Source organism: Microtus oregoni, unplaced genomic scaffold (assembly GCF_018167655.1).
Source record: "Microtus oregoni isolate MIOR12 unplaced genomic scaffold, Mior012 000038F_ref0000394, whole genome shotgun sequence".
Taxonomy (NCBI): Eukaryota; Metazoa; Chordata; class Mammalia; order Rodentia; family Cricetidae; genus Microtus; species Microtus oregoni.
Window position 1 is genome coordinate 24,243,500 of NW_024543097.1, and position 10,946 is coordinate 24,254,445.

General features: G+C 46.7%; 1 protein-coding gene across 10 annotated transcripts in view; it reads left to right on the forward strand.

Annotated features, from left to right (window-relative positions):
• The window catches only part of LOC121433402 (histone deacetylase 4), a 257,632-nt gene extending 247,683 nt beyond the window's left edge, over positions 1-9,949 (forward strand). For all 10 annotated transcript variants that reach the window (XM_041631766.1, XM_041631771.1, XM_041631765.1 and 7 more), the window contains 3 exons: positions 7,372-7,456; positions 8,275-8,416; positions 8,663-9,949. In XM_041631766.1, coding sequence (XP_041487700.1) covers positions 7,372-7,456; positions 8,275-8,416; positions 8,663-8,702 — 267 coding nt within the window. In that variant the 3' untranslated portion in view covers positions 8,703-9,949. The remainder of the gene's footprint in view (positions 1-7,371; positions 7,457-8,274; positions 8,417-8,662) is intronic.
• The last annotated feature ends 997 nt before the right edge of the window (positions 9,950-10,946 follow it).

Below are 10,946 nucleotides of genomic sequence, written 5' to 3' on the forward strand. Positions count from 1 at the left end.
ACCAGGCAGGCAGTCTTAACGGTAGCCTCCAGGGTGTTGGGTCCTAGGTAACTCCAAAAGTCAGAGCTTGGCCATCCTGTGGTGTAATCCAGAGGTGTAAATCCAAAGCAAGGAGAAGGGGCAGAAGAAAACCCAGCCACTTTTGGACACAGTTGTAGCAGAGCTTCCCAGTAAAACTCAGCTGATAACTAGCTGTGCAACTAGCTCCAGAAGAGGAGCTGCCCACACTGTAAAAAATAAGATGCCAGGTAGGCCTACACTGTAAACAGACATAATCAGAACTACTTTATGAGCCTCATCCCAAGTCAGCCATTGGCAAGGCTGTATTCTGTGGGGGATGGATGGATAAAGTGTGAGGTGGCCCAGCCAGTGAAGGGGTACCCATGTAGCTTTTATTGGGCCTTTGAAACCTCCTGGAAATATGTCGTCCAGCCCACTTGGTTATCAGGCAGGCCCTCCCTAAGTGTTGTGTTAGAAACTACAACACACTGTGTCCCTCTACCAGCTGCTCTGTTTCTCATAGAGCCTTGTGCCACCTTCTCCACTGTCTGTTCTGCACTGACTCTGTGTTTCCACATACTGTCTCTCTGCGTTATATAGTGTTGGGGCAAGGTATTTCTCACTGGTAGATTCCAGGTTTCCAGAACAGTAATTGGCACTTTCTACAGGAATAATCACACTGCTTTTGCTCCTGTGGCTCTGGAGTAGTGTATGTGGGTGGGTGAGTACCTCCAGTATTAATTTCTGTTGAGGGTTGCTCTGACTACTCAGTGCCTTTGTTTCTAGCTCTATTTCTGGATTGCATAATGAATGTCATTGGAATTTAAAGAGGGACTGCATTAAGTCTACAGATGGCTTACAGTAGTATGGCCATTTCACAATACTGAATTTCCCAAACTGTGAATGTGGGAGGTCCATCTTCTCGGGTTTTTTCCCCTTCAATGTTTATCTTTTTGTTATAGAAGTATCTCACATCTTGTTTGTTTTTTATTTTAATTTTTTTAACTGGCTTATAAATGGAAATTGTTTTTTTTTCTCAGCAAATTTGTTAATGTATATTTAAAAGTGTTTATTTTTGTATTCGGTTTTGCTGATAGTGTTTATCAGATTTTTTTATCCTGTTTTGCTGATAGTGTTTATCAGATTTAAGAATTTTTGGTGTATTTTAAAGTTTCAGATCTAAGAATTTTTGATACAGTATAAAGTATGGAATAGTATTGTAGGCACAGGGATAATTTGACTCATTCCTTTGCTATTTGGCTAAGATTCCAAACACTGGTTTGAATGAGTAGTGGTGCTGCCCGTGGGGCTGTTTTTTATGGCCTTTATCATGTTGATGTCGTTACACTACTGTTCCGGCTGCTTTTTCTGTTAGGATGTGATATTGAATTTTGCCACAGACTTTTTCTTCAGCTGTTGAAATAATTATGTGAGTTCCCTTGGTTCTGTTTCTATGCTATATCACACTTAACCAATTTACCAACATTGAACCATCCTTAGTTGCCTGGAATGAGTCTAACTTGGTTATAGTGTGTGATCTTTTTAATGTGTTGTTGAACTAAGTTTGTACTTTTTTCCCCAGTATTTTGCATTCATATTTGTTCATCAAAGAAATGTGCCTGTAATGTTTCCTTTTATGTTATGGCCTTACCAAATTTTGGTATGAGGACAATACGGTACTGGGACAAACAGGCATGCACAACCATGGAGTAGAATGAACAGGCAGCACACTTTCTGTACATGTGAAATCTGGAAACATTAAGAACAGTATATGACAGGTCAGCTGTTGGGAAAGAGGAGGGGGCAAGTGTGGGTGACTGCACCTTAAACCTTAGATGAAACCGTGATTGGTAAGCACTTATGGTAAACAAAGGAAGAGCACCCCAATTAGGACAGGGTTGGCATTTTGAGATGTGTGGAGCTCCTCTCCCTGTGCTCCCACCTTCCCATCACTAGAGCAGAGCCATCATTCATGATGTACTCTTGACAGGTTGACCCGTTGCCTGGAGTGCAGACTCATCATAAGATCCCAAGTGTCCAAATGCAGCATAGTCCTTCTTCTGTGCTCAGGGGAACACACGGAAGCTTCATCACTGAGAACGAGCCCCTCTGTCCTGTCTCCTTTCTCCTGGGGACACAGAGCATCTCACTGCTGAAAGGCCACTGTAGTCCTCCTTTCCAGGTTTCATGTCAGCTTTCATGGAGAGAGATTTTCCAGGAAAGGGAAAGAAAAAGCAGTTGAGAAAGATTTCAGAGCAGCTGGCACATGCAGACATATAGCCAGCTCAAATGATAGTTGGCCCCCTGTCCATTCTATATGGACACCTGCTTGGAAGGAGCCCCCGAGTCCCAGGGTGGTCTGCTCAGCCACTGCACTGAGCAGTGCTTGTGGGAGGCAAGTCCAAGACACTGGTGAAAAAGCTATGCTGGCACAACAACTGAAGATGGAGAGTTGTGGCTGGGGACTCTGGATGTCACAGAGGCTGCTAGCATGGTGTGCATTCTGCACACAACATAGCATGTGGCCTGTGGTGCCCTGGGTATACTTACTAAACTTAATTTAATCCGGGGAAAGTCTGGTACAAGAGAGGCCAAAGAGAGCTGAGGAGCCAGGATTCTGGAAAACCCTCCACGGCCTTCTGGTGAACCTTGTGAGCATGCACTGTTGGCACACACCTCGCTCCAAAGTGATGTTAAATGTGTGTTTTGGGTATTGTGTTAAGTGCTGACCTTAGCTCTGCATCTGTGCTGCAGCCATGATCTAAGGGTCTCTGTTCTATCCTTGCTTCTCATCCACAAAGGGCCTTGGGCCCTGTCTTAGTTAGGGTTTCTATTGCTGTAAAAAAGACACCACAACCCCAGCAACTCTCATAAAGGAAAATCATTTAATTGGGGTGGCTTACATTTCATCATAGTGAAACATGGTGGTTTGCAGGCAGATATGGTGCTGGAGAAATAGCCAGATGTCCTGCATCTTGATTAGTAGGCAACATGAATTGGTCTAAGATACTGGGTGTGGCTTGAGCATAAATAAGACCTCAGAGCCCACCTCCACAGAGACACACTTCCTCCAACAAGGCTGCACCTACTCCAGCAAAGCCACATCTCCTATAGTGCCCCTATCCTTGGGGGGACATTTTCTTTCAAACCAGCACGGGCCCCATGCAACCAGGCATCGGTCCTTAGGAACATTGCCATCTGCTCATGGGGGGCACAACAGGCTCACACAGCACACACTGTCCACAAAGTCCTCTCCCCAGTGTTTGTGTGTGTGTGCGTGCGTGCGTGTGTGCGTGTGTGCACGCGCACGTGCCCTATGGTACATATGGAGGTCAGAGGACAGCTTCAAGGAATCAGTCTTCTTTCATCAAGGGGGTTCTAGGGATTGAACTCAGGTTGCCAGACTTAGTGCAAGTACCTTGACCCACTGAGCCATCTCACTGACCCCCATTACTGGTTTCTGTGACTAATTCTCTGTCTCTTGAGTTAGTATGCTTAGATCTCCAGGCATGAGAACATGAGCGTTCATGGTCTCTATTTCAATTCCTAACAGACTATTGTCATATAAAAAGGAGTTATGATTGTGTACATTGTACTTGCTTCTGGAATCACATGTGTCCACCTAACAAGCTTACCAATCTCTTAGTCACTCCTGCTTCCTGGACTGGTTTGTCTTCTCTGTCTCAAAAATGCTCATTGGTATCTCCTACCATGGTGGACGTTTCTTTGTGTCTCTTTCCAGTACTACACATCTTAAGCTGGTTTATAAAAGAGTATCAAGCCATCCTGTTCTTTGGGTAAACTGAAGCTCTGTCGCTACCATGCAGCCTTCTTTACACCCAGTCACAGTCAGCCCTCAAGTCTCTGTGCTGCTGAACATTTAAGATGCCTCTCGGCCTTTTGGCCAGCTGCGCCCAGCGACCCTTGTTTTTGTCATTGACTTCCAGCCGACCTCCTAGATTTCTTATATATCTTTGCTAAACAGTCCAAAGCTGAGGTCTGTTTCTACACCAGTTGTAAGTGGCACCTTGGTCATTTTCAGCTCTTCTGATCACTTCTCCAGTCTCATTCTGTCTGCCTTGTCTTATAGCTCCCAACTTTCCTTCTTTGCCATCTCTTAATGTGAGCTGATAAGGATCCCTAAACTCCCTGTATTCCCAGTGCCCAGTTGAAAGATGTGCAGCAGGCGTCCTCCCCATGGGCCGGCACTCTCAGCAGGGTCGGGAGGTTTATTCCTGGGGAGCCAAGGCCTGAACCGCAGTGGCCTCACTGGGATCTCCAGGATGAATATATGACCTCTATATTTAAGAAACTGTTGTTCATCAGAAATTCTAATTTAACTAGATCTTCATGTTTTTCTGCCAAACTGGCAGCCAAGTCCTAGCTCCTCCCAGGCTACATGCCTCTCACTTATTTAATTTCACTGACTGGACATTTTCGTTGCTGTCATGTGTCACCCACGTTGGGTCTGGGCCACATTGCACTCTGGAGATTTCTTTCCCCATTATCCCTCATTTCCTGCCTTCCTGCAGGACATTCTTACTGTGTCTCAGGAATATCCTGTGGGTTTTCTCTTGGAAAAGGGCAACACACCACTCTGTTTTGAGGAGATGCTATGGCAGCTTCACTGGGCATATGATGTAGCCAGTGTCCTCTTGGCACAAAGCTGCTGCCCTTTGCTTGTCTTGCTGTGTGTGCCCATCGTCCTGACTGGAGATGATCTGCTGTCTCTAGCTACTCTGAGGGTTCTGAGTCTGCCTTTGATGTTCTGCAGTTTGTTTCCAGCGTGCCTAGAGATTTCTGGTTTTGCTGTCCCTGCGGACCTCTTCCCTGCCTAAGCCTGGGATTTCCAGCACTGGAGAGTACATGGTCATTTATTGCAGGATATTTGATCTCACTGTGACACTCCGAAACTTAATAAAGTTAACCTTGAATCAGGAGGTGGAGTCTCCTGTGACTAACTGACTATAATTAGCCTAGAGAAACCAGGAATTTGGCTGAGAAGATGAAAAGGAAGGAAAGCGTGGGATTGGAGTTTGGCACTTCTTTTTGGGTTTAGGACAAGTGAAGAGACACACCTCTTGCTCTGTCTCCATCTAAAAAGCAAGGACAGCTGGTTGTTTCTGGGCTTCTCTGATCTAGCAGGTTTTCACCCTCACATCTGACTTCTGAGTCTTTGCTGGTCAATAGTGGGTTAGTTTAAACCTACATACATATCGCAGCCATGGCAGAGCCAGGGCCGCAGAGCCAGAAGGCCCTCCAGGCCACAGCCGACAGAAAAACATCAGTCATTCCTTCCTCCAGTGCTCATTCCTGAGAGCTGGGGAACTTTGCTGGGGCCTCCCTCTCTCCTGAACACTGGCTGCTCTGCCTCATCCCTTCAGCTATAGCACCACTGTTTGCACTGCCCAGCTTTCCGTACTCTTATATTCTGGTTGTTGGTATTACATGCAGGTCAGAACTCTGGCTTCCCGAGTCTACCAGGTCAGGTTCAGTGACCTCTTTCTTTCATCATTGAAAACACATTGAACGTGTGTACCTACAGTCTTTGATAATACAGATGAACCTTTTATTTGGGGTGGGGGTGTCAGTGACAATGCCTAAGTGCCCGCACACCAGTCAGAAACTTTCCCCTTTTTCCAACCTTTCCACTACTTGAGACTTTGTCATAGCCTGGAAACCGACTCTCCTCTGAGTGTCCACAGAACTCCAGGTATATCTGGATGTCACCAGCTCTACACAGGACCCTTCCTCTGTTCCACCCAGGATCTAGTGTTGAGCTTGATTCTTCTGCACCCCTTGGTCTCCCCTGCCTGTCCCACCTCCCATCATGACTCTGATGACCTCAGGAAATTCTGGTCAAGATTTTCTGGAATTTGTCTTAGCTTATGTTGGCCAGTGTAAGTGTAAAATGTCCCTTACAAACTTGTATGTTTGACACTGTTGAGGAAGTTATATAACTTTTGTCTACAGGGCCCTCAGGCAGTTTGTTTTCACCTGTGCTCCTGCCTGGTTGCCTGTGTGGCTGCTCTCCCCATTGCACCTCCCTCCAGGATTTACTGAGCCCTCAAGCCCTAACCCAAACAAACCCTTCCTCCTATCACAGCAGTGCAAAAAATATGTGTGGGGTTTTGCTCATGGTGATAAACTTGGGGAGGGAGATGTCAGTGGCCTGACCATTGTCAGTATTGCACCGTGATGCTGCACGGAGCTGTATTCACTTCAGTTACCTTGCCTTCACTTGAAGTCACCACTTTTCCCCTGTATGAGGTATAGGTGGAGAAGCAGTAAGTTCTGTATCCTGGAATTATTAGCAATTCTATCGGGAATATCTGTCTTCCCACACATACACTTACTTAATTCTGTGTTTATGCTCGGGTTAGAGTTTGGGTGATGACTCCGTGCTGTGTTAGCTCAATGCTCAGCCTGTCCTAACTGTGGCCATGAGACGCTGTTCTACATTGACCCTCTGTGTTTTCTGGTGTCCCTGTGGCTTGTCTTAAGCAGGTCCTAATTCTAACTTCATTGGGTGCTGCAAGCTTCTCCAGTCTTTTCCTGCCGAGCCTGACCTCAGTCATTGTTGCTTTAGTTGCTGAATAGCTTGAGGTTAATGCCATGTTGGCTCCACTAGCTGGCTGTATTGAGTGATGTCTTCGGTTAGAAGGTCATGCTTCCTGGGATGTAATTGGCAGCACTCACATGCAGCCAGTTTGGGGATGGATGTCACACAGAGGGCTGCAGTGACTTGGCCAAATGCCCTGGATCGGGAAGCCCAACAACTATACTTGGCAGCTGTGCAGTCAGGTTGAGGCCAGGCAAACTCAGGGTGGCTTTATTTTATGGCTTCAACCCAGAGCCGAGGTAAGATCAGCTTCCCTTTAGAACTGGCTCTAGCTCTCCCTTTTGTGTGTTCTCCCTGGTCTCTAGGCCTGTCTGCAGAGCTATTGTTGGAGCTCATTCTGCCCTGGGGCCCTGCTACTTTATGCCCTGTCATCTGTGAGAGACCTACTCACTTCCCTCCACTCACCTCCATCCTCCACATCTGTGAGAAAAGACAGATGAGAGATCTTGGGCATTGCAAGGCCGGGTCATAGAAGTGTAGCTTAAGAAACTAACCGTTCTTTCTCTGCTGAGTGGTACACAGCGACGGCACCAAACTGACATCCTCTGTAGCCTCCTTCTGGAGTACAGTCCTTTGTACCCTTAAGGAGGAAAAATATGCCGGTCGTGTTGACTTTTTAGAGTTACTTTATCTTCCCAACAAATTACTGTATCTTTGGGAGCAAAGATATTGCTCTGAATATCTATTAACACATACATAGTTTATATGCCATCCATTTCCATCATAATATATCTGTGTCTCTTTTACAGCTTGAGCCTCTGCCAGAAAAGGTTCTGCAGCAAAGACCCAATGCCAATGCCATCCACTCCATGGAGAAAGTGATGGACATCCACAGTAAGTGGCTGGCCAAGTGGTTTGATCATGGGACCCGGGGTAGGAACACAAGGTCTCTTTTTCCCTGGCATTTGATGAACAAGAAGAGACTCCTAGAACCATTTCCTGTTACACCGGGATTCTAAAGAATCTGGGTACCAGTGGTTCCAAGTTACTTCATTCAGATGCCCAAAACCAGAATGCTTTGGATTATAAATCCGTGTCCTGGACCAGAAGTACCTTGCATAGGATAGAACCCATGTCCTATTCAAGTTCCAAATCCCAGGGCTAGGCAGCCGGCACACAGCTAGGCACCCATGCAGCACCCTGCCTGCCCCAGGTACACCTGCCACCTCTTGTCTGGGCTCTCTGGTCTGCCCATCCTGGTACAAAAGCTACATAGATGATGCACACCTGAAGGCTTCTACTAACTTCCCATTGGGCCATTCAGTTCTGGCCTCAAAGCTATTTCTCCTGACACCCTTACTCTAAAAAGCTGCTTAGGCAGGGCTCCCTGTGCTGGGTCTGGATTTGGTTTATTCCCAGCATCTACAAGGCTCTGGAGAGCAACCCCGGGAGTCTGCATGTGCCTGCTCCCAGAATTTCTGCTTGCCCACAGCAAGGCAGAGACCTGTGAATGTGGGGAACCAGGCCCCACAAAGTTCCAACCCAATGTCCAGTGGCCTGTGCTGCAGATAAGTGTGTGTGAGTTCATCACCAGGCAGCACTCTTCAGAGAGGCACTTTGCAGGCACGAGTGAAAGTTTTCATTGGGCCCAGTGACCTGTGAGCCAAGCCAGCAGAAGTGGGAAAGTCACTGAGTGTTCCCTCTTCCCTCAGGCAAGTACTGGCGCTGCCTGCAGCGATTGTCCTCCACCGTGGGACACTCTCTAATTGAGGCTCAGAAGTGTGAGAACGAAGAAGCTGAGACTGTCACCGCCATGGCCTCACTGTCTGTAGGCGTCAAACCTGCTGAGAAGAGGTAAGCCCCTGCCCATGCCCTGGGAACACCTGTGCTTGAGGACCTGCCTGAATCTTAACTGTGTGCACCCAGCCTTATGCCAGGCTAGCCCTGCATAGACAGGACAGATGGTGGACATGCCCACTGACTCTCCAAACTAAAACTATCCACCAGAGAATTGGGGCAGGGATCTCAACAACTCTGTGGGAAAGGAAGCCTGATTGCACAGGGCCTCACACACCATACCGGACCCCCTTCTCTCCACAGATCGGAGGAGGAGCCTATGGAGGAGGAACCACCACTGTAGCCCTGAAGCTGCTGTTCTCTCCTTTGTTTGTCTGTCTTGAAGCTCAGCCAAGAAACTTTCCCGTGTCATTCCTGCGTTCTGCCTTGGTGCTCTCTCTGAGTGCAAAGGGACACCAGGCGTGCAGCAGCAACGGGAGGCCTTTCCGCCGCCCTGGACCACAGGTCTGGAGACGCACACGAACACCAGGTGTGGCAGATCACATGGAACACAGGACAGCGCGCAACACACAGGCATACAGACATGCGGAAAGCCAAGCACACGCTGGTGGGTTCCCCAGGGGAAGACCGCGAAGGAAGAAGCCTGTGGCAACTGAGGCAGAGTTGCTGAATCGAGTTGACATGAGGAATGAAAATCAAAGATCTAATAATACAGAAAAAAACTTGATTAAAACTGGTGCTTAACATTTGATTCTTACCCACAATCCCACAGTCTCCGTGTAAACCACTCAACTCATCTTGTAGCTTTTTTTTTTTAAAAAACAGAGTTTTCTATGGCTCTGGCCTGCCTTGTGAACCTTAGTGGGGTGCTGTGGGGGTTCACAGCTTAGTGAGGGACAGAGTTGGAAGAAATTTTAAAGAAAAAAAAACTGAACAGAACAGAAATGTGAGCCTGGGAGTCAGCTGGAGCTTCTCGAAGCCATCGGAAGATGCGAGTTTGTGCCTTTTTTTATTGCTCTGATGGATTTTTCTGTGGCTGGGTTTTCTGAAGTCTGAGGAACAATGCCTTAAGAAAAATCACCAAGAATTGGTGTGACAGTGTCCTGTGGCTGGCTGAACTGGTGACACTGGCCTGGCATTACAAAAGTATACGCCAGCCACTGTCTCCAGGGGCCACAGTACAGCCAGCCTTGCTTGGTTTGATCGCTGTTTAAGGAAAATGAGGTAGTTCCAAAAGCAGCGAACACCACCGGCAGTTTTGAAGTCCACCACATTTTAAATGGATCCAAAGTGTTCTTTTCTCATCCGTCACATAGCGGTCGAGCATCTCCATTCGGTTGTGAAGCATGTCGTAGGCACACTGCAGTGTTACGATCGGAATGCTTTTCATTAAAAGCAGGTAGCATGAAGTATTGCTTAAATCTTAGGTATAAATAAATATATATATGTATAATATATATTCCACTGTATTCCAAGCTAAGAAACGATTCTTATGAGATCTTGATAAAATATTTATAATGCATTTATAGACAAAGTATATATAAATATATATAATAAATTCAGACCGCAGAGGTCCTGGCAGGTGAAAGACATGTGTGTTAGCTCTGAGGTGCTGAGGGCTGGGGTCTGGATTGAAGCCCAAGGAATTTTGAGCTCCAGATTGGCCAGCTTCCAGATCGCCAACATGTTCACCCCTGGGCAACTTCCCTACCAGTTTGTACTTTAATTTTAATTATTTTCTATCAAAGCCTCTGCCCTCTCCAAGCCTCCATGCACATATGTACCTGATGAGTTTTTATAGCAAAGGATATAAACTTGCTGTTGATTTTTGTATGAATTTTTCACAAAAGATTCTGAAGAAAACATTGTTTTGTGGTTTTTACATTTTTTCCCCTCACCATTCAGCAGTTTTCTGAAGGTGGTAATGTCGAAAACTTTTTCTTTCTAAATTCTTTCTTGTACATTTTTTTTTTATAACTCTGAAGGTTGTTTTTATGGTTTGGTTTTGTTTCTTTTGTACCAAGCAGAGCGCTGCTGTCATGCTTGGTTTTCAGAGTGAACCTCTCTCTCGGGAACGAATAGCACGTCTGCTTGTGCCCTTGCCTTGTCTTTTCAAGCTCCACAGGAGCTGCACAGCCAGGGGCTTCTGTCCTGCAACATTAGTAGTATTACAAGGGCAGGCAGGCCACGTGAGCCATGAGGGCGGTCGGCATTACTGAGCGTGGACTTGTAACCACTCCATCAGGATAGAACTCCAGCTCTAGTTTCCCAAAGACCTTTGAAGCATGTCCACAGCGCCTGGCTCGGAGCCCGGCCCTGCACCTGTTCAGGGGCTTCCTTTGCAGCCTCACAGCCCTGGATTTGTAGCCCGCGGCTGCTGAACCAAGGCCCTTGTCACTTGAGCCCGTAGGAGCACAGGGTCCTGAAGGACAGTCAGTCTTTGTCTTTGCTCTTTTTTTTTTTTCTATGACAACTGACTTTTTACTGCTAACTTTTTTTCTAGCACTTAAAGCCGCCAATTTCATTCCAAAGTATGTGGAGTTCAGACAAGAGGAAGTGAGATACTCAGAAAGGACACCCAGCTAAG